This window comes from Chrysemys picta, chromosome 1 (genome assembly GCF_011386835.1).
Source record: "Chrysemys picta bellii isolate R12L10 chromosome 1, ASM1138683v2, whole genome shotgun sequence".
Taxonomy (NCBI): domain Eukaryota; kingdom Metazoa; phylum Chordata; order Testudines; family Emydidae; genus Chrysemys; species Chrysemys picta.
In genome coordinates, this window is record NC_088791.1 from 150,559,571 (window position 1) to 150,583,788 (window position 24,218).

The window sequence follows — 24,218 nt, forward strand, 5'->3', positions numbered from 1 at the left end:
ACTAGTTGCTCTGCTGCACAAAAGAATTCCTCAAGCAGACTGGCCCAGATCCCCAAAGGTATTTAGGCACCTAGAGCCCACTGAAATCAATGGGACTTACGTGCCTAAAAACCTTTGAGGATATGGGCCATTCAGCCATAGTGTCTAGCGTGGGCTTCTCTCTCAGACTTCCCGCAAACAACGGAGAGTGTTCTTAAGGACTGCCTGCCTGATTGCAGAAGTCAGTCCCTGAGGGGTCTTTTGGGCAAGTTTCTCTTTGTTTCACCCTTTCTGTGAAGCGTTTCCTATCAAGCGCTCACATCAATAATTCCTTGCATGCATTTCAGGAACACCCTGGCTGTGACACTGTTATGATCAAACCGTAATCGTGTGAAGAGCAGAGTCGCTTGCACTTACTTCTCAGCAGGATGAGGTAGCGGGTGGCTGGGTACTGATGCCACAAGGTTAGAAGAAGAGCCCATGGCAAAACAATCAGGAGTGTGGTCAGAAGGTTACGTCTCCTTAGCATGCTGCAAAGAGCTTCCAACGCCCAGGCATCTCCCTACCTTTCAGAACAGAGTATGGAGTAAGCTACCTGGTACTTGTACAGAGAGTGACAGATACCAGCAAAGGCTAGCTCAGTGCTAACTGACTAGGTCCAGCTCACCTAGGGCTGCATCCTGAATGGTGCCGAGCCTGCCACAACTGGTTCAAATACTACAGAGTGCAAGCTTCCATGTAATTTTTTTAAAGAACAAGTTTCTAGCCTTGATGGTTGTGAAGAATACCTCCCAAATGTGAATTTAGGATACCCAATGCACAGTTGTTTGCCTTCCTGAATCTGCAGGCAATCTGAAACAACAGCCTGAAGAGAGCTGTTAGTGAACCCATTCATCCCAAGGGGGTAACTTCTAAGCCCTATAGTGACACTTCAGCTAGTTGAAAATTTGACTCTTGAGGTACCGAATTTGTAGCATTACTGTAGTTGTGCGTCAGACCTGAATAACTGCAGAGCAAATGGACAAAGGATGGATACAGCAATGGGCTGAAGGATGCCTACTATTCTTTTTTCTAATTTAATTTTAATTCAGCTTCCTTATACATATTAATTCTAATACAGGCTTTACAGTCACATTCTGTTTTTTGCACAGGTCCCCTGCCTCATTCAACGCACAGCAAAGATGGTGTTCACCGCTTGGGTAGTTAATCAATGTATCTTTTCATCCCCCTCAATCATTGTCTGGCCCCTGCATTATATATGACACATCATCCAAACCATGCACTACATATGGAATTATTAATCTCCTCGTGGGCTTTTCTATGCCTTTCATCATCATGGAATCTGAGTGCTTCACACGTATTACTTAATTTACCTTTAAAACATCCCTATGAAAGGAGGGGAACTGAGGCACAGAGTCATTAAAGCCCACATTTTCAGGAGGGGCCACTAATTTGGGGTGCTTCATTCATTGGGTGTCCAACTTGAGACATCTTGGGCCTGAATTTTCACAATTGCTGAGCACCTACCAAAGGTGCTGGAACCAGCGGTGCGGGGGATGCTGCCGCACCCCAACCGGAAGCAGTTTCCATTATATACAGGGTTTATAGTTTGGTTCGATGGCTCTCAGCACCCTCACTTTATAAATTGTTCCAGCGCCCCTGACAGCTACAGCTACTGTTGACTTCAAGATGGATTGTGAGTGATCCACACTTCTGAAAATCAGGTCCTAGGGTTCTCAGGTTGGGCAGCCAATTAACAAAGTATCCAAAATTAGTGGCCACTTCTGAAAACATTGATGGAAGTGACTTGCTCGCCATCACACAGAAAGTCCATGGCGGAAACAAGGACACAATTCAGATGCCAATTTTGGGTCATAACCAAAGACCATCCTTTTTCTTCCAGAAGTCCCCAGCCTCATTTACCATACAACTTCCAGCATCTCCTTTCCGTTCTATGGATGCAGAAGCTCCCAGTCCCATTATTAAATGAGCAGCCTGTGCCATGCCACAGGCAGCAAAAGCCAAGCATAGTAATGGAGATTTAATCTTTCTGCAGCACCGCAATCCATGTGCACACACTGAGTTGCACAGCAGCAACACTGCCTGTTGTCAGCTGAGGACTCACCACTGTCGTTGTCAGCAGAGTGCCTCACTGTTGACTGGTTTTGAGACCAGCGTGTGCCAGACTTTGCTCCCCTTGTTCTCCTGAGGCTGGTTCCTCGGGGATTCTTCTCAGGTTCTGAGTGCATGTATTGAGCCTTCCCAGTGTGCCTCTTCCCTCATGCCTATCTACCAGACAGTGGCTGCACCAGTGCTCCCCCTGGAGGCCTAAGGGAATAAAATTTTCATTAGCCACAAAGACTGAGGTTTCGCCTGTGCAATAAAAGCAGCGACTGTGACCATGCTTCCTGAGAACCATAGAGCTGCTGCTATCAGCTATCACCCTGAACTCCCAACACTCCCAGCTCCCCTTTCTGCTCTTCCAGGTAAAGAGCCCGTGGAGGGGCAGTGCCCTGATACCAGTATGGTGGAAGAGAGGGAGCTTAGCACATTAGCTGAGTGACCCGAGTGCGAGTCCCTTCTCTACCACAGATTTCTTGTGTGACCCTGGGCAAGTCACTCAGTCTCTCTGTGCCTCAGTTCCCCATGTTTGAAATGGGGATAATGGCTCTTCCCTAGCTCACACGGGTGGTGTGAGGATAAATATATTACAGGCTGCAAGGCACTGTGCTACTACAGTAACGGGGTCCATGTAAGCACCAGAGATAGCTAGCAGAGGGCATGACAGTAAGTGTAGGTTTGAGTCCTCCTGGGACCAAGACTTTAACCTTTTCATTACTTTTATATTATTGTTATTATTATTATTATTATTAATGATTAATAATAATAAATAACAATAAATAACTCCCACACAGAGGTGAGAAGGAAGTTGTTTCCCTTCCTCACATTATGAAGCAGATGGTCTCAGATGTGTGGGGTAGGAGGCAGGAGCTCAGGGGCCAACCTAACAGGGACACCGCTACATCCACGGCTGGCCCCTTTGTGTTTTGTGGAGCGCTGATAGCAAGTACAGCATTGTGTGGCTATAAAGGAAGACAGTGTAACTTACTGGCTCAGTATATGTGACTAGGCTGCCTTCTAGCGGCTGGGTCCTAAGCATGGATAAGGGACCTAACGGAAGTGCCAGCCAAGAGACTTCTCTCTTTACTCAAATGGCAGAGTCCTATGTGTCTGGGGAGGAAGGTCAAACTTGGACACAGCCTGGAGTCAGTCTGGTTGATGTTCAACGTACCTGTATATATGTAGATTTCTCACAATGATCCCTGCCCCTAGGTTCTTGGAATCTGTCACAGGCTTATCATATTTGCAGCATAGAGCAGCTTCCCTGACCAGGAGCACCGCCAGCTTTTCTGCCGCCCTAGGCGGCGGAAGGTCCCGCCCCAAAATGCCGCCCCCCACAGAGACGGCGGAAGGTCCCACCGCTGAAATACTGCCGCGGTCGCTGCCCCCCAAATTGTAGTGCCCTAGGCGACCGCCTAGGTTGCCTAATGGGTTGCGCCGGCCCTGTCCCTGACACTAGGAACCATGAAAATAGAGGCAGTCACAAAAGAAATTCAAGCCCTAAAACGGAACAAGGGCTCTGAGTTCTCTAGTTTCACCTGTAGGCATCTAGTTCTTCCTTGGCCTGTTCTCGGGTGCAGGGCCGGCTTTAGCAAGTGCGGGGCCTGATTCGCGGGGCTTGTACTCACCGGGCGGCGCTCCGAGTCTTCGGCGGCACTTCGGATTGCCGTGCTCTGGCTGGGGGAGGGGGGTCGCGGGGCTTTCCCTTTCCTTCATTTTCTCCATTTCTCTCTGTTTCATTCACTTCCTGTGGTGGGTCGGCTGCCCCACACAGGCAGGAGAAGGACTAAGGCAGCCTTGGAGAGACTGTGCAGAACCCAGCCAATCAAAAAGGGCTCATTGGGAGAGCCAATCAAGAGAAGGCTTGCTGGAGCAGCTCATATATAAAGGGCTGCTCAGCAGAGGAAGGGTAATCTTTCCCTGAAAGGCAAAGGGGAAGGAATACTGGAGATAGCACAGCAACAGGGGAAACTCTTGGCTGACCATGGCCAGACTGAGGCCCTGAAGCAAGGGCAGGGAAGGTGCTAGGGCTACGGGGGAAGTGGCCTCAGGAAAGTAGGCAGTGGGATTAGGAGGCAGGGCAATAAGTGGCTGCCAGTTATAGGGTCCCTAGTAGCAGGCAGGCCTCGGTCCCTCCCTCCCCCTTTACCCCTACTTGCCACTGAGGAGAGTGGCCTAAATCCAAACTGCAGTTTGCCCCTGAAGCCAGGGGCTAGACGAGAGATTGTAGTTGGCCGCTGAGGCAAGCAGAAGGACTGAGGGCTGCCTGTCCCCTGAAAGAGGGGAGACAGTGGGCAGGGGCACAGCTGGAGGGCCGTGTCCTGAAGAGGACACCGTGGTCTGGGAGCAACGTGGGTCCAGATGGTGGAAACAGTGGAGGAAGTGAAGTAATGGTGAGTGAGACACCACTAGTAAAAGATGTGTTGGTGGTCCAAGAGAGCTATTTCCCAGCACAACCAGTAGGAGGTGCTGCAGCGGTGAGTTGGCATCATTACACTCCCCTTTCTCCAGTCTGTATGTTTCTCAGGACTAGAATTGTTCTCTACCAGCTCCACACTGCCAGTCATTGTAGCTTGAATACCTGATTGTCCACTTCTCCCACAAGTGCTTGTGCAGTTTCTTCTGCACTGCCCCTTTTGCATGGCATTCCCTCCAATGAAACCACCAACCTGTCCCCCTCTATATACCTCATTGCAACCCACTTATACCATGTTGCCTATGGGAGATTGCTAATGGCCAAACTGAGGGCCATTGGGACCTACTGAGATCTAGTTGATGTATTTATTTACATCTTTAATTAAAAATGAACTCTAATTGGCTTGGAGTCATCAGTTTGTGCACACAGCTAGTCTGTGTGACTGTGTGTTCCCAGCATTGTTACCTTCCTCCTCCCATCACCATTCCCTGCTTTTTTGTTGCTACACCCATTTGTAGTGTATTTTCTTAAATGAAATATATGGATCACAAGGCCAGATGGGATCATTATGATCATCTAGTCTGATCTTCTGCATAACACACTTCACCCAGCAGTTCCTGGCTGTAAGCTCTACAGGGAGAGGACTACCCCCTGCTATGTGTTTGCACAGCTCTTGTCTTGATTCAGAGAGGGACCTATGGATACTGCTGTAATATAAATTGTATTATTATTATTAATGGTCTCTCTAAGTTTCTCTTCCTTTTTTCCTTTCTGACTATCCCTCTCTCCCCCTCTTTTTCTAATGCCTGCTGCAGTCCCTGTTTGTATTATGCACCCCTAACAACATTAGCTAGATGGCTGATGGATGCTTTCAATATGCTGCTTGTAACCTTCATGAGCTGTTTTCCAATTACACATCTCTCTGCTTAATTTCATCCATCAATCTTCTGTTTTGTGCATGCGCGTGTACACACCCACGCCCTCTGGAGATAGGTTTGACTGTTTCTTGTATTATGTGTGACTGGAGCAGTAAGAAGCATCTGGCTGTAGCTCAAAGAATCTGGTGTGATCGGCTCCACAGCTGTTGACCATCACCAGCCTGTTTAACTCCCAGAAAACGTTTTGCTACTGAAATGCAATATTAGCAGTGGGCAACTCAGATTTTGGGAGCGGCCTAAGGCATCCCAGGCTGAAAAGTAACATCGGTTATGTCTACACTGCACACCACTTGCAGCAGTGTATACAGTATGCATAGCTACATGCTGCAATGAAAAGCACACCATGTCCACACTGGTGTGTATCTACACACGTTGGTGAAAGGCTCTGGCAGGGGGAGGCAGCAGGTTAAGGCCCTGGGCAGCAGAAAAGACTCTACCAATGGCAAGTTGTTGGGACCTTTCCCTGATGCCTCCTTACTGCCAGAGTCTCCCCACTACTGAACTCTTTCCTTGAGGTGGGGAAAGACTCCAGCAGCGGGAAAGGGACACTACACTGCTAAAAATAGCAGTATAAATGGGGGAGGCACTGCTTGGGCGTGTAGAGAGCCTGCAGTGTTCATGGCCAGGTACGTACCCACAGGCATGTCTTAATTCTACTTGCCTGAGCTGGGCCTTGCTGTCTACACTGCTGTTTAGGCTTGTGCTGGGGGGCTTGCAGTGTATGTACTCTCCATGCTGCCAAAACAAGTGTGCAGCATAGATGGCCTCATTGCTTCCTGAGATGATGTACAATAGTAGGCATCTCAGTGGAGGTTGGGATAGTCCTCAGGAGAACTGGATTAGTGGCAGCCTTGGAGGGACCCCCACTAAGGGGTGGCCATAGAGATGGCTTGAAAGCATACTCAGATGGCTAAGGCTAGGGAGAGCCGGGCTGGGGAGTGATATTTGGGATGGCGGTGTTAGGGAGAGGCCTCAGCGGCCTGGAGTTTGTGAGGCAGCTGCATGCGTTCAGGAGCAGTGTTTAGGAGACCCAGGTCTGGGAGAGCCGCCCTGTTGAACTTCCTAATCCTCCTCCTTTCTAATGACTCTAAACTCACAATAATCAGTGTAGGGCAGAGGCTGGGTTGGCAGGCAAGGTCGCAGGCTGGAAAAGAGGATGTGGAGACAGCCCAACAAAGGAAAAGTGGGATCATACTAATGAGTAATAATAATACAGAGCATATTCCTAGCACTCTCCTGGCATTAATTAACCCTCCAACTCCCAGGAGTTCCATGTCATTCCCTCCATTCTACAGAGTGGGGCTGCAGTGCAGGGTTCTGTGTTCACCTGCATTTGGAGGGTGACACACTCCAGTTCACACATCACCTGCTCAGTCTCTGAAACACTCTTATCACTTGTGTTGGAGCAGGATCCATTCTCTGGCCCTCTCCCTGGAGGAGCAAGGGGCTGGGGAAGACATGGAGAAAAGAGAAGCCCATGGGGGACAAGAATGAAGGGAAGACAGAGATAATAGTGGAGACAAACTGGGACAGAGAAGGGAATGGAGCAAAGGAGAGAACCACATCAGAAAGGAAAGAGTGACTTGAAAAGAGCCTGAGGAAATACGGGGGATTTGCAGTCTGCCTTGGCGCTTAGTAAATTTAGGCCCGGGCTCTCAGCCCCCAACACTGGCCCACTTAAGTCAATGGAAACGCTTCTGGGGAGGACCCATACCACTGGCAGAAGGAGGGTAGTGTGGACATGAGAAATTGCAGCAATTAATGGGGTGGCTGTACTTGACTTAACATAGGTTGATTTAATTGTGTAGTGTAGACAAGAGCATAGACTGTCACCGTGAAGGGGGAGTGGGTTTCAAGGACCAGGGCTGTTTACCAATAATATCCAGCCACCTGATGTATAAATCTAGAGTCTGTTAATGCAAGTGCCCCCAATCAATCTCAGCTGATCAAGCCAAAATTTTCAAACATTCCTGGTAATTTTGGGTGCCTTCATTTTTGGCTGCATGTTTGTATCGTGTGTGTCTGAATGTAAGTACTTGAGCAGAGCTGTTGGCAGGGCAGCACGGGCTGGGCAGGTTCACGTTTTGTATGCACAGGAACTTTCTGCAGTATTGTGTTAGCCTGCGTTCCGCAGCCTGTCTCTCTCCACTGGTTCTGGAGCACCTTGAGGACATCCATGCAGATTTCATGAATTCCCCAACTGCTGGCACTGGGGAGGCAATGCTGAAGGCAGAGCAGCCAGCCTTCATTATTGATGAGGCCAACCTCCCTTCAAACAAGGAATGCATAATTCATGGAAACTCTTGTATTTGTGGTGCTCAGCAACAGCTCTGTCTCTGCTTACTGAAATCGACAGGAAGTTTGTCCCCTCTAATCCATTCTTTTGCATCTCATCCCACAGAGTCCGCAGCCGAAGCGTCAACATGTGCTGTTTAATACTGGTTACAACTGAGGAGCTGCAGTATTTCCCTTGCCTAGACCATCTCCTGCCTGTTTCAGATGCACAAATAAAACAGGAACGGGGAAGCACGTAAGTGGATGACACAGGCTTGCTATGCAAGAAAGCTGCAGAACTTAATGTATATGACCATGGTAATGAGGCCCACTTATACAGGCTTCCTTCTCCCCAGTGGGACAATCCTCTTCCCGGACGCAGTGCTGAATGAATGGGAACCATTGTAGGACTGAAATGTTGGGTTAGCTCTAAACAAGCACTAAGGGTTCATTTCCAGGACGGGATGCCACAGCCTGTGGTGGGACAGGAAATGTGAGGAGAGATTTGGTTCTTTGGCTGAGTAGCAGCATTTTCTTCCCTGCACTCTGCTGGATCTGGCTATCCGAGAAGCCAATGGCAGGGAAGGATGCTGCATGCCAGGAGATAGGATTTCATTAGAAAAATGGGGCAGGGACTGAGTGTACCCTAACCCTTCCCAGCACGGGCAGTGTTCCTGCATTGTACAGCACCCCTAAGGAAAAGGGATGCTCTTGTGATGGAGAGAGGTGCTTTGGGTTTTAGTCCTTACTCTGCAAGTCACTCCTCATCTGTAGGAGGGGATAAATGATCTTGACCCAAGGGAAAGGGATATGAGGCTGACTTCACTGAAGAGCTTGGAGATCCTTGGATGGATGCAGTGCTAGAAAATGACAAAGCAGTAAATAATATGGGGGAGGAGGAGACAATAGTGGCTGGATTTAGAGCTAACACTTATGGGGACTGGATGCTCACATACATCTAAGCTGCAGCTTTCAGTGTGAGCACCCTTGGGGTAGGAATGGGGAACCCCTCCCTGGGAGGAAATCCTACACCTTCTGCTTCACTCTTCCTTCCCCCTTCTCCCCCCCCCCCCAAGGCTTCATGAAAAGCACCATCCTTTCCCTGCCTGCTTGGTTAATCTCTTTAACCCTATGGATCTGCAGTGTCGTCAGCCCAGAAAACTGGCTTTTCTTTTGGGAACTCACTTAATGTCATGTCCCTCACCTCACTGCTGGCTAGGGTGACCAGATGTCCCGATTTTATAGGGACAGTCCCGATTTTGGGGGCTTTTTCTTATATAGGCACTTATTACCCCCCACCCCCTGTCCCGATTTTTTTACACTTGCTACTGCTGGCCTCCAGATCCTGCCCATCAGATTTGTAAACAGCTCTGCATGGCTCCTTTCCTGAGAGGAGACATGTCCCACACATGCTGATCATCTCTAGGCGTTCCTTTACACTGGGTCCTACTCACAAAAAATTTGGAGGCAGTGCTAATGAAATCTGCAGGCTAGTTCCTCTGGGGTCCAATGCTTTTGTGCTAACACATGCCATTACCTGCCATCTTAGGTAGAAAGGGAACAGCCAGGGGTTATGTTGGCTATGAGCAGGGATGAACACAACTGGTTCAGGTAAGTGCTGAATTGAACTCTAGTCCCAGACTCCCCCAGAACCTTCCTGGGGGATAGAAAGTTCTGTTAAGTTTTCATTTTTAGAGAGGCTCAATCCAAAACCCTGATCTGAACATTAGTCGGACCCAAACCTCCCTAAATCCAAATCGCACAACTGGCCCCTATCTCTGCAATGGGCCTAATCAGAACCCCCGGAGCTTTGGGAACATTTGGGTCTGGTTCAGAACATTGCAGCTTTGGGCCTAGTTTTAATTTTCATGCATCTGTGCTTGTTAATCATAAACAGAAATGCTGGAGGAAAAAGTGACAGATAAAACCAAACAGACGTGGGAGGGACTAGATGTCTCATGGGAGCCAGCTCTCCTGAGAGTCCTAACTCAGTGCTGCAAACTCTTCAGAACTGTCTAACCTCAGAGGAAACGCATTTTTGGGTGCTTATCTAAATGAAGATTTGCCCCTTCTGCTACCAAACACTTGCAGAGTGGAGATCCATTTTAGGCAACGGTGGCTATTAGGGAGTATTCATTCCAGATGTATCGGCATTAAGCAGCCCCAATAGATGCATTATTAAAAGATAGGAAATGGGTTTTGTTTGAGAGGCAGACCAGGTCTTTTAAGGAAGCAAAACTGAATAGTTCCAGTGTACTGGTGCATTTCACCCAGAGCTTTCCCGACTGTGTTAACTCATGATGCCTGTTCAGCAGGAGTGGTAGCTGTCATTGCACATGTGGGTTGTAAAGAGGGAAAGGCAAACCCCACGACACTTGCTTCCAGAACATTATCAAAGGCTGAGAGGAATTACTCTCAGAAAGAGACATTAGGCATTATTTGGGGGATAATTAAATATCACGAGTGCCCTTGATCACAAGCTCCTTGTTAAGATACTGGGTCCAGAGGCTGACACTGCACCTCTAGCAACAGCCAGGATGCAGAGATGGGCTTTGATCTTAGCTGCATCAAATGCAAGCCTCCAGAGGACATTGCTATCACTAATGCACTACCCTGATTGATTATTCTGCTCATTTTCCCTACTTTAGAGGCAGTGTACAAACTCTCTCTTACCTAGTGAGCCTTCCCATCACCCCCACCAAGTGCCAAGGAAATGGAGAGAGATCCTGCTTTGGTTAAAGTAATGCAATGCACTCCTTCTGGATGGCAAAATCATATAGCAAACAAGAGCCGTTGGTGCTGATTCAGCAAGGTACTGAAGAACATGCATACCTTTAGCATGTCAGCCATCTCACTGAAGTCAATAGGGGTGCTCACATGCCCATAGATACACAAGTGTTTTAGTAACCTGCTGAATCTGGGTCTGAGTCAACTAGAAAAAAATCAATTTTTTCGAGTGATTTTTGCCATGTGGCTTGGGGTAATAATACCCTGCTGCTTTCACTGGAGAATGATGGTTGTACTATGTTGTACTATGATCAATAAAGCATAATGAAAATGAAAAGTTTGGCTTGAAGTTTTTTGAGGCCAGACCTGGAATATGACATAGAGAAGGGAAAATAGCTAATGCTAGTTCTGTAGTGGCCAGCAAAACATTTCAGAAATGGTTTCTGTTAACCATAGGAGTGACTACTAGGCCTTGGCAAAGACTACACATTTATTCCAGAAGGCAAGGAATAATATACCTGAGGAATATTTCTTCTGTGGAAAATACCAAGGCCTTGTGAAGTGGACTTGTGGCATACAGGTTACCCGAAGAGCTGGTTCTCAAATCTTCCTTTGGATAAATTCATTAAAGCCCATTCGATCAGCTGCTTATTGTCTAGCATCAACATATTATGCTGACTCCTAAAAATGTATCTGATAGAAAAAATGTGGTGTATATGGCAAATTTTCTGTTACAGCTATATGCCAGTCCACTACTCAGAAAACTCCAGCAGAATTAAATCTTTAACATCAGTTATAGATTTGATCTACTTCGATCACGTTTAACCAAGAGACTGGGATGAAAAAACAGCATAAACAATGTAGAGTATTTGCCCCTGATGATGTGACGTGAAAGGGGAAGGAGGAAGTAGGGGGAAGGAGTTGTCAGGAAAGTAGTGGAACCAGTGGTATACCTAGCAGAGGTAAAAAGAAAGGGACCCCTGAAAAGGAAACTGCTGTCCATGTCACTTCTACAAAGCAGAACCAAACAAAAACATTATGAGAGAGGGTAAATCTGTGCCTGCCTGTGGGGAGGACAGGGCCATAAGCAGATTCAAGATGGAAGATTTCAGAGTGAGACACAAACTCTGCTCTCATGGAGAATTTATAATTCTTCTTTCTTTCTGTTTTCCTTTAATTGCAAATACATGTAATCCAGACTGAAAGTGCTTTGCTCTTTGTACATAGAACACATAATTTCCTTGGGAAGTCAACAGTGCTGTACTATGCCTAGAGGCACATTTGCACACCTTCATGCTTTTGTAAGCTCATGAGTTGGGGTCAGAAAGGAATTTCCATCAGGCTCCATCCATACAGAGCATGGAAAATGGACTAGGTACATTATTACTATTTTTTTTCAAAACCTTCCTCTGTAGCCTGAGGGATTCGCCAGTGCTAGACCAGATAAGAATGGCCATACTGGGTCCAACCAAAGGCCCATCTAGCCCAGTATTGGCCATTCTTAGATGGCAATTTCTATGTTCCTTCCACCCATTAAGCCTACAGAATTATCTTTGCACAGACCAGCCATCACAGTATGCTGTATACCAGAGGTTCTCAAACTGGGGGTTGTGAGGTTATTATATGGGGGTGGGGTTTGCAAGCTGTCAGCCTCCACCCCAACCCCACTTTGCATCCAGCATTTATAATGGTGTTAAATATATAAAAAAGTGTTTTTAATTTATAAGGGGGGGGGGTTGCAGTCATAGGCTTGCTCTTTGAAAGGGTTCACCAGTACAAAAGTTTGAGAACCACTGCTGTATACAATAGATTGATGGTAGGAAACTACCAAAAGATTCTTCTCCCCTCACTTTTGCAGCTCTCCTCTCTCTGCTTTCTATTCATAGTACCACTGGTAACCTCACCCAGCAAGATGGAACACACATTCCTTGGTACTCCTTGTCACACATAGCCCTGGCCCCTATCCTCAGATGCTACCAAACTGCAGGTGGAGAGCTGATCTTGGGCAGAATTACTAGGCAACAGGGACTCTCCAGCCAGAGGTGAGAGATGAACCAGGCTTTCCTGGAATCTCTGGCTATACTTGGAGTCCTTTTTCAGAGGATTTAAAAAAAGATCAGTTCTGTCTTATATCTGAGGCAAGATAAACAGCAACCTTCTACAGAAATGAGAGATGGGTCAGAGCTCAGATGTGGATTTGAACTTCCCCCATGTTCTGTCTAGTTTGTGCATCTGTCTGTGTCAGAGAGTGGAATTACTTAAGTGACAATCAGCTTTTGATTTCATAGAACAGGAAAGGACCTTGAGAGGTCCTCTAGTCCAGTCCCCTGCACTCAAGGCAGGACTAAGTATTATCTAGACCATCCCTGACAGGTGTTTGTCCAACCTCCTCTTAAAAATTTGCAGTTAAAAACACTAAATTAGAATCTGGATCTCAAATCTCCCAAAGCTAAGAGGTGCCTGGATCTGGGGTTTGGGTTTGGCCCAAATCCATTCTGGACCAGAACCTCACCAAGGATTGAGGGTGTTTAGAGGCAGGGTTTTGGCTTTGGCAACCCATCTCTAAATGAAAACCGAAACTCAGGAACCCTTGTCTCCTCCTGAGATCCCCTCTCCTGCAAGCACACTGCAGCACATTCTCTCTAGCTCTGTCTTATTCCCACTGTTGGCCTACCTCCTTCTCCTCACTCACGGCCCCTTCTTTTCACATTGCCCTCTGGGGCAGGCTGGCTGATTTCCCTGGAGTTTTCTCCTGATGTGCCAGTCCAACCTCGGCATAACACTAATTTCTGAGTCTCATTTTTCCTGGAGTGGATTTCTGGTTTCAGAAGGTCACATCCACTTTCCCCTTGAGTAAGCATGCAGTTCTGGGTGGAGAATGTAGGACAGACTGGCATCTCTGGAGGTTAGACCATTTGGATAAGTAAGCAGACAGTGCTGCAGACACAGAGAAGCAATGAAGGGCCCCTCGTATTCCTCTCTTTTAGGATAGGCTCTCAGAGTCTGCAGTTCTGTTGACTGGTGAACAGTTTTGTCTGCAGTAAAGCATCCCTCCTGGGTACTCTTCATCTTATTATGTCTCTCCCTGCAGTGGGACAGTTGGTGATCTAATGTGCAACATCAGAATGACTTAGAGGTTGTTTTCCCCTTACACACACACACAGACTCTCACTCTGCAGCTGTGATTGTGGTGCTTCGCATGCTGCGCTTCACTATGTCTCCCTATCGCCAAGCAAAGGCAGGACTAGGGCAGAAGCAGCTGCTCATGTGGAAATGTATGAGTCAGTAAGTCAAATAAGCCCCCCTTCTGTGCAATCTCCCCAGAAATACCTCTGAATGCCAGTAGGAAGTGGATTGCACAGCTCTCGGGGGGAAATCTGGCCTCGGGATCCTGGTGCTCATCTGACTCCCATTCAGGGCCATACTGTAGTGGGCCCAGAACTGGCGTGGAAGGGCTGGGGTGGGGAAAAAGATGCTCCTCAAAGGGCCTGGGAAGCAGCATGTTGTGAGGAGAACCGTGGATCCAAGGCCCCGTGCACGCTGCTCATGCTGAATGGTGCAAAGCTCTCCCTGTAGCACATACAATACAGGAGTCCCAGGAGGGACTACTGCACCTCTGCACCCAACTACAACAGGGCTGTGCCTTACAGACACCCTCTAGCCCCTACCTCTGTCTGAGTCTTGGCTATAACTAGGGGCCTACCAAACTCACAGCCATGAAAAACGCGTCACAGACCATCAGATCTGGTCTCCCCCATGAGAGCTGGCTAGTGTAGTAGGGGGTCACGAATTTGCCACCTTTACTTCTGCACTACTGGTGGCAGCGCTGCCTTCAGAGCTGGGTACCTGGCCAGCAGCTACTGCTCTCGGCCACCTAGAACTGAAGGCAGCGCTACCGCCAGCAGCAGCGTAGAAGTAAGGGTGGCAATACTGTGACCCCCTCCCCCGTAATAGCCTTCTGACTCCCCCCCAGACTCCTTTTTGGGTCAGGTCCCCCCACCCCATCACACCACCATGAAATTTAAGATTTTTAAAACCCTACGAGTGTGAAAGTGGCCAAAATGGACTGTGCAACATTCCCCACATTCTGGCATGTAAACTGTGTTTGACTCTATGGAGGTCTGAGATGAATCTGGCCCATTAGAATCATGGGGGGAAATCTATGGACCAAATTCAACTGAGTTGTGTTGACTTATGCCAGTGGTGAACATGGTCGTGTGTGTGTGTGTGTGTACAGCTAGGTCCATATGCAGCACCTATATAGAGTGTGCATTAGGGTGTTGCATGTATGTGTAGAAAATGTGTACCGTGCATGGAGTACTGCTAGCATGGTGATGCTGAAAGGGAGCAGTGACATCATGGGCCTTGTTGCAGGGACTCTGGATATCAGAGGGAAGGGCACCTCTCTGTAGTGTGGTTCTGGTGCACAGGATTTGTGTTTAGCAGAATGAGGGTATGAGAGGGACTGGATGCTCACACCAAGATCCATCAGTCATCTTGTGATAGGTCTTGGTCTGTGGAGGAAGTCTAAGGGGGGGAAAGCAGTATTTGGTGTTTATCATAGACTCAGAAGCCATGGCCAGAAGGGACCATTACGACCATGTAGTCTGATCTCCTGTATAACATGGGCCATAAAGCTTCCCCAAAATAGTTCTCAGAGCAGATCTTTTAGAAAAACATCCAATCTTGAATCAAAAAATTGTCAGTGATGGAGAATCCACCATGACCCTCAGTAAATGATTCCAATGGTTAATTACCCTCATTGTTTAAAAAAAAAGTATGCCTTACTTCCAGTCTGAATTCATGTAGCTTCAGCTTCCAGCTATTGGATCATGTTATACCTTTCTCTGCTAGATTGAAGAGCCCATTATTAAATATTTGTTCCCAGGTAAGTGTTTATAGAGTGTAATCAAGTCACCCTGTAACCTACTCTTTATTAAACTAAATAGATTGATTCAAGGAGCTCAATCACTATAAGGCAGGTTTTCTAATCCTTTAATCTTTCTCGTGTCTCTTCTCTGAGCCCTCTCCAATTTATTAACATCCTTCTTGAAGTGTTGACACCAGACCTGGACACAGTATTCCAGCAGTGGTTGTACAAGTGCCAAATGCAGAGGTAAAATAACGTCTTTACTCTAACTTTGGATTCCTCTGTTTATGCATCCAAGGATAGCTAGCATTAGCTCTTTTGGCCTCAGTATCATAAAGGGAGCTCATGTTCAGCTGATTAGCCATCACTATCCCCAAATCTTTTTCAGAGTCCCTGCTTCCCAGGATACAGTCCCCCATCCTGTAAGCATGGCTACATTGAAGGATACATTGATATTTAGCCATATTAAAATGCATTTTGTTTGCACCCAGCTTACCAAGCAATCCAGATCGCTCTGAATCAGTGACATGTCCTCTTTATTATTTACCACCTCCGCAATTTGGGTCATCTGCAAACTTTATCAGTGATTGATGATTTTATGTTTTCTTCCAGGTTAAATAGCACAGGGCCAAGAACCAATCTATGCAGGACCACACTAGAAAGAGTGGATGAGGATTCCTTGTTTACCACTGCAGTTTGAAACCTACCATGTTAATTTGATCTTTCTAGTTTTTTTTTTTAAATCAAAATGTCATGTGGTACCAAGTCCCATGCTTTTCAGTAGTCTAAGTATATAACATCAACACTATTACCTTTATCAACCAAACTTGTAATCCAAAAAGATATCAAGTTAGTTTGACAGGATCTGTTTTCCATAAACCCATGTTGATTGGCATTAATTATATTACCCTCCTTTAATTCTTTATTGAGTCCAGTATCAGCTGCTCCATTATCTTGCCCGGGATCGATGTCAGACTGACTAGTCCTATAATTACCCAGGTCAGCCCATTTACCCTTTTTAAATATTGTCACAACATTAGCGGTCTTCCAGTCTTTTGTAACTACACTAATGTTTCAGCTCCTGGAGTCATGTCATTACATGAGAATCCCAACTTTAATTAAAAAAAAAATAAAGTAAAATTTAAGCTCTCATGGTTGCAGAGCAAAGCCTGGAAATGTGAAACCTAAAGGCTCAACAACAAAATCAGATGACAAATAAAAAGAACTAGAACAGATTAGTTTACAAACTCTCATGATTTGAAGCCAATCGCATGATTTTTAATACTATTTGCTTGAAGCTCTGGTATTGGTCACTTGAGCCCTAGCTGGGAGATCTGGGTGTATGAGGATTTTATATGTAGGCCTGTCTTGACATGAGAAAGTGGACATGGGTGAGGTCTCATTTCTTGGGAGACAGGATTAGGGAGGTAAATGGATGAAGAGTCTAGAAAAAGAATGTCTGTGTTAGCTAAAATTATGGGGAACACCCAGGGAATCACTGACACTGGACAAGAGAAGCCTGAAATGTAAGATGAGGTAAAGTCATGTATGGACAGGGCATGCTGTACAGGGATTCGTTCCTACAAAGTGACCAAGCTAATCCCAAAGCACGTGATGCAGTGTGTTAATGTACATCAAGGAAGAGATTTTCTGTGTAACTTTGGATATGTGGTACACCCTATAACTTCCCCCTGTGCTTAAGGCTGATCAACTCAGCGTATATCTGGCATACAGCAAGGCAAGGAGTCAAACTGAGTTCTTGGAGAACCGAGTAGAAGAGATCTCAGGGGAACCCCAGTGGTACAATAGGTTGATTTAAATAGGGTTACCATACATCCGGTTTTTCCCGGACATATCCGGCTTTTTGGTAATCAAACCCCCGTCCGGCGGAATTGCCAAAAAGCCGAACATGTCCGGGAAAAATACCGTCCGGGCACTTCCCCTCCCACGGCTGCTCTGTTCCTCCCCTGACTCTTCGGCTCTGTTTAAGAGCTGAGCTGCCTGAGTGCTCTGGCTTCGGGCAGCCCCCTTGCCTCAGGACCCTGCACCGCCGGAGCAGAGCAGCTGGAGCCTGGGAGGGGAAGTGCCCGGCCGGCGGTGCAGGGTCCGGAGGCACGGGGGCTGCCCGAAGCCGGTAGCGCTCAGGCAGCTCGGCTCTTAAACAGAACCGAAGAGTCAGAGGAGGAGCACAGCAGCCGAAGCGCGGGAGGGGAAGTGCCCGGCTGGGGGCGCAGGGTCCGGAGGCCTGGGGGCTGCCCGAAGCCCGAGCGCTACCGGCTTCACGGTTTGCCGGCAGCCTCCAGACCCTGCACCCCCGGCTGGGCGCTTCCCCTCCCGGGCTCCAGCTACGCTGGGGAAGCGCCGGCCGGGGGCGCAGGGTCTGGGGGCTGCCCGGCAAACCGTGAAGCCGGTAGCGCTTGGGCAGCCCTTTTTGCGTGGCTGGGAGGGAGGAGGGGGTGTTAGGGCGGCGACTTTGGGGAAGGAACGGAGTTGGGGCGGGGAAGGGGGTGGGAAAGGGACGGGGCCAGGGCCCCATGGAGCGTCCTCTTTTTTTATTTTTTAAATATGGTAACCCTAATTTAAAAACAACAAAAAACTCACTTAAACATTTAGCAGAGAGATGATGTACAATCAATAACTGATCAGGAGAAGAAGCCCAGAAATAAGAAACTGCTAGGACATGTATCAAAGGAGTGCAGAAGGATACCCTTGTCCCAAAGTCCCCCAATGGGGAGGGCTTGTCGACAGATGCACTGCTGTAATGCTTCAGTGTAGACACTACCTCCCATTCGCATAGGTAATCAGCCTCCTTGAGAGGCAGTACCTAGGTCAATGAAAGAATTCTTCTGTCGACCTAGCACTGTCTACACCTAGGGTTAGGTCAAATTAATGCCGTCTCTCGGGGTGAGGATTTTTCACATCTCATAGCAATGTAGCTGAGTTGACCTAACTTTTTAGTGTAGGTCAGGCCCGAGTATATCCACTAATCTAAAAGACAAAGAGGTAATTATTGCTTATTCCTTCGTCTCTGGGGCCGCTAGGTAGGGCACCACTGGGCGTCAGGATTCCTGGGTTCTCTTTTCAGCTGCGATTTCTTCTGCAATTTTGGGCAAATCACTTCTCTTCTCTCCGTGCCTCCGTTTCCCCATCTCTACAATGAAAACAATAGTGCTTATGCACCTTTGTGAAATGATTTTTAAGAACTAATGCTGTAAAACACTAGTGTTATTACTAAAAAATACACAAGGCGCAAAGAGCATCAACTTCACACCTTGACAATAACCTTCAGCTATGTGAAGGGTACAGGTTTCACCCATGAAGATCAATGTGCAGTCAGATTGGGGAAGAATAGGCTCTTGTAATAGCCCCTTACCTCCAAACAGCAGGGATGCGGAGATGTTAAGAACTCTTCAGTTTAATCAGAATCATTCACTTAATTTTAAGCACAGCCTGTCAAGGTTTTTTGGTCAGACTTCAAGGAGGAGAAGGCCTTGCCAGTTCTGGGGCTGTGGGCGGCAGGATCTTATTCCGCTCACAGGCACACAGATAAATGTCATATCTATGGCATGAGAACAACACCACTCGGTGCTTTTCATCTAAAAAAGGCATTCATTAACACCCCCCTCCCCTTGAGGTGCTCTTTGCCCCATCTGGGATGGGAGCATCATTATCCCCATTTTAGGGAAGGGGAAACTGAGGCAGAGAAGGGTACTGATTTGCCTAAAGTTATATAGAGGGAGTCACTGACAGAATCAAGAATAGCCCCTAGGAATTCCTGGTTCCCAGCCCTATATTCAGACCACTGGACAACACCTCTCCCTGGGGTTTGTGTGCTCCTTTTATGCACAGGGATGAGATGGGGGAAAGGACAGAAATATGGAGGGATGGGCGAGATAGGAGAATATAACAGAGGAGTCTGAGTGAGAGGGATGCATTGAAGTGAATGGGGGTGAACGAGTGGGGAAAAAAGGAGGAGAAATAAATGAAGGGAGAAAGAGCAAGAGATTAAATGGGAAGGAAAGCAGAGGAGTGAGAGAGAGGAAGACAGGAGTTGGCATGAGCTCTCTCTAAAGAAGAGAGGAGTTAACTTGCCCTCTTTCTTTCCTGATCTTGCCTTAAAATTGCAGGAATGTGGCAGCACAACATCAGCTCTCTGATTTATTAATTCCATCCCATCCCACCAGCCCACAGAACAAAAGCATCTGTGTTTGCTCAAGAGGAGTGCATGAAGGGCCTTATTCATGTCGGAGCTGGAGAGAGAAGCCAGCAGATACAGGAAAGTCATCAGTCCTCGCTCCTTTTCACCTTTTTGTGGATTGGAAAAAAACCCACTGAGATGAAAGGCAACAAACCGTGATGTATCAGGAGAGAGAGAAAAAACAAGATCACCAGCAGGGTCAGTCAGTATGGGCTTCTCAATGAGAGAGCAGCCACCTTGGGCCTGGCTGCACCGGTGTGGGAGCCATCTCAGTGAGGTTGGTTGCATGAGATGGCTGGTTCCCTTGCTTCTCCTTGTGATGGCTCAGCTTGGCCCCCAGAGCACAATATTTTGGCTGGAACTGCTCTGCCACACCCATGCACAGCACTCCTTGCAACCATGGTTGCATTCTGGTAGCCCTGAAGCACCCATCCCATACAGCCCACTATTGTGGCCTACCATTAGACAGATACAAGGAAAGTCAGATAATTCACTAAATCTACGGGGCAATAAAGGAACCATCATCTTAAGCTTTGGCTGGTTACTAATCTATAGCCCCTTCCACCTGAGGATCTTAAAGCACTTTGTGAATAGCAATTACATCTCACAAAGCCCCAGAGGTAGGGTTAGTATTATTATCCATGTTTATTTTACAGATGGGGACATTGAGGATTAGTGAAGTGACTTGTCCAAAGCTACCCCATAGGCAGGTTCTGGCATAGAACCCAGCACGGCCCCAACAAGGAGGGGTCATGGGATTGTTAATAAACACGAGGGTTAAGAGGACACCAGCTGTACAGCTGCTCTGAAGGATGGCACCTGCAGCAGCGCACTGCCCCCTAATGCCAAACTGAGGGTGGGTTCTGCATCGATGCAGAAGAAAGCGAGCCTGCAAAACCACTGCCACTGGCACGCGGGTTTTCTTTGGCAGTCTCCTATACATATATTGGCCAGGATCAACCCTACTTAGCTTGCAAAAGGGACACACACAGCACTGCCTGACATGCTAAACTCATACATAAGTACCCCCACAAACCCAATTGCTCTCCATACCCAACATAAGCTTTCAGACAGACAATTTTTTAATTATATTTTAACACGAGTTTAAATTGTTTGAATGTTAACTCCCCTTCTCCCTCACCCAATCTCATTACTTGGCTTAGTTACAGGGACAGGGAGTAGCTGAAATAGCTGCCATGACCTCAGTGCCAGGGGGGAACAGGAAAAATACCAGGACAATACAGTTTGGCTTTGTATCATTCATAAACCAGCACCACAAAACGCTTCAAGGCTGATGACAGCCATTTCAAGTAAACACAAGCAACAACGGTTGCAGCACTGAACCAGTTCGGATCAAATCAGAACCAGCTTGATCCTTCTCCAGAAGCATGAACTGAAGCCAAAGTGAACCTGTTCTGAGATTTGAGAATAAGGTTGAACTGAATTATTTTCCCATTCAAGTGAACCGAGGAATTGCCAGACTGGATCAGTCCTTTTGAGGTCCATCTAGGCCAGTATCCTTCCTTCCGACCAGATGCTCCAGGGGAAGGAGCAAGAAGTCTTACAACGGACAATTATGGAAGCTTCTTCTTAACCTTAGGCAGGTAGTGAAGAATGAGGATTTATAGCCACTCTACATTTGGGATTCTATTTAACATAACAGTGGATATTTCATTAGGCATCTAAATGGCTCATGCTTTTCAGAATCCTGCTAAGCTCTTAGCTTCACGGGTATGCCTGCAGCACAGCAAAGAAAACCTGCGGCTGGCTCGTGCCACGGGACTTGGGCTGCTTCACTGCTATGTAGGTTTCCAGGCTCGGGCAGGACTCTGAGCTCTGGGACCTTCCCACCTCGCTGAGTCCTAGAGCCCCAGCTTCAGCCTGAGCCTGGAAGTCTACACAGCAGTGAAGCAGCCCGAGCCCCGTGAGCCCGAGTTGGCCGGCACAGGTCAGCGGCAGGTGTCTAGTTGCTGCACAGACATATCCACTGATATCTTATGGCAGTGAGTTCTACTGGTTCAATTGTGTAAGAGAGGATTTCCTTTTATCCCTACAGTTGCTACCTTTCAATTTAATCAAATTTCCCCTTGCTCTTTTACTATGAGAAAGGGTGAATAGAAGTGCTAGTCTACCTACTCTGTGCCATTGGTTTCCGTATATGATCATGTCCTCTCTTATATTCTTCTCTCTGAACTAAATACCCCCAATCGTTTCAATCTCCCCAAATGTATGAGGCAATGTCCCAATCTTGCAAGCCAGCCTGTTCTTATAAGAGCTGGACCTCAATCAAAAAAAAAAAAAATCAGGGATCTGAATCCAAACTCTGCATCTCTACTCAAGACATTTTTAACACTAACTTGCACACTCAAGAAGTTTGTATCGTGCTATTTTTATTTCCTCCCGAAGGCTCCCCAAGCACTTCACAAACTAGACACAGACAGCACCACTAAGATGCAGTTGCTCGGGGTGTGGTGGGGGGGAGGAAGGCAACTAAACAGTACAGCATGTTCAGTAACAGTGGGGTGGGGAAATCTTTGCCAAGAAGAGTGGGACAAATTCCAGCTCTTAAGAAAAGGACGATGGAGCCTTAATGTCCCTGCAGAGAAGATGGGATTTTGGTCTAAAAGACTCACATACATTAAATTGCATGGATCTCATTTGATTTAACTTAGAGCTTGTTTACAATTACAGCACGGCAGCTGCATCAGTGCAGCTGCGCCATTCTAGCGCTTAGAGAAAACCAGGGGTTCTCAAACGTTTACATTGGTGACCCTTTCACACAGCCAGCCTCTGAGTGTGACCCCCCAGTATAAATTAAAAACACTTTTTAAAAATATTTAACACTATTATAAATGCTGGATGTGAAGCGGAGTTTGGGGGTGGAGGCTGACAGCTTGCGACCCCCAGGTAATAACCTGGCGACCCCCTGAGGGGTCACGATCCCCGGTTTGAGAGCCCCTAGCGAAGACGACACTTATGCTAACGGGAAGAAGGAGGATCCGGGGAACTACAGGCCAGTCAGCCTCACCTCAGTCCCTGGAAAAATCATGGAGCAGGTCCTCAAGGAATCAATTATGAAACACTTAGAGGAGAGGAAAGTGATCAGGAACAGTCAGCATGGATTCACCAAGGGGAAGTTGTGCCTGACTAACCTAATTGCCTTCTATGATGAGATAACTGGCTCTGTGGATGAGGGGAAAGCAGTGGATGTGTTATTCCTCGACTTTAGCAAAGCTTTTGATACGGTCTCCCACAGTATTCTTGCCGCCAAGTTAAAGAAGTATGGGCTGGATGAATGGACTGTAAGGTGGATAGAAAGCTGGCTGGATCGTCAAGCTCAACAGGTAGTGATCAATGACTCCATGTCTAGTTGGCAGCCGGTTTCAAGCGGAGTGCCCCAAGGGTCGGTCCTGGGGTCGGTTTTGTTTAATATCTTTATTAATGATCTGGAGGATGGTGTGGACTGCACTCTCAGCAAGTTTGCAGATGACACTAAACTAGGAGGCGTGGTAGATACACTAGATGGTAGGGATCGGATACAGAGGGACCTAGACAAATTAGAGGATTGGGCCAAAAAAAAACCTGATGAGGTTCAACAAGGACAAGTGCAGAGTCCTGCACTTAGGACAGAAGAATCCCATGCACTGCTACAGACTAGGGACCGAATGGCTAGGTAGCAGTTCTGCAGAAAAGGACCTAGGGGTCACAGTGGACGAGAAGTTGGATATGAGTCAACAGTGTGCTCTTGTTGCCAAGAAGGCTAACGGCATTTTGGGCTGTATAAGTAGGGGCATTGCCAGCAGATCGAGGAACGTGATCGTTCCCCTTTATTCGACATTGTTGAGGCCTCATCTAGAATACTGTGTCCAGTTTTGGGCCCCACACTACAAGAAGGATGTGGAAAAACTGGAAAGAGTCAAGCGGAGGGCAACAAAAATGATTAGGGGTCTGGAGCACATGACTTATGAGGAGAGGCTGAGGGAACTGGAATTGTTTAGTCTCCAGAAGAGAAGAATGAGGGGGGATTTGATAGCAGCCTTCAACTACCTGAAGGGGGGTTCCAAAGAGGATGGAGCTCGGCTGTTCTCAGTGGTGGCAGATGACAGAACAAGGAGCAATGGTCTCAAGTTGCAGTGGGGGAGGTCCAGGTTGGATATTAGGAAACACCATTTCACTAGGAGGGTGGTGAAGCACTGGAATGCGTTACCTAGGGAGGTGGTGGAGTCTCCTTCCTTGGAGATTTTTAAGGCCCGGCTTGACAAAGCCCTGGCTGGGATGATTGAGTTGGGAATTGGTCCTGCTTTGAGCAGGGGGTTGGACTAGATGACCTCTTGAGGTCCCTTCCAACCCTGATATTCTATGATTCTATACTATGATTCTATGAGAGCTTCTCCCATGGGTATAAGTACTCCACCTCCCTAAGAGGTGGTAGCTCTGTCAACGGGAGAAACCCTCCAGTGGACAGAGCACTGCCTACACCTGCGGTTAGGTTGGTATAACTACATCGCACAGGGGTGTGGATTTTCCATGCCCCTGAGAGACATAGTTATACCGATAGAAGTTGGTAGTGTAGACCATGCGTTAGAAAGATAAAGGATCGAGTTCATTAAAAGCAATTCAGCCACAACTAGAGGTATTTATCAGAGGTAGACTGAATCCCCTACATGGGGGATAGTGGGGTCTGCCCAGCTTACC

At 47.3% G+C, this 24,218-nt stretch overlaps 1 protein-coding gene across 4 annotated transcripts in view; it reads right to left on the minus strand.

Annotated features, from left to right (window-relative positions):
• The window catches only part of LOC101952321 (galactosylgalactosylxylosylprotein 3-beta-glucuronosyltransferase 1-like), a 51,808-nt gene that overhangs the window by 21,794 nt on the left and 5,796 nt on the right, over window positions 1–24,218 (minus strand). For 2 of the 4 annotated variants that reach the window (XM_005292660.4, XM_065573064.1), the window contains exons 2-3: window positions 2,105–2,307; window positions 397–545 (exon numbers count right to left, since the gene is read on the minus strand). In XM_005292660.4, coding sequence (XP_005292717.1) covers window positions 397–508 — 112 coding nt within the window. In that variant the 5' untranslated portion in view covers window positions 509–545; window positions 2,105–2,307. Of the gene's footprint in view, window positions 1–396; window positions 546–2,104; window positions 2,308–3,728; window positions 3,868–24,218 lie in introns of those variants that run through there. The other 2 variants (XM_065573073.1, XM_005292662.4) reach the window with 2 other exon arrangements.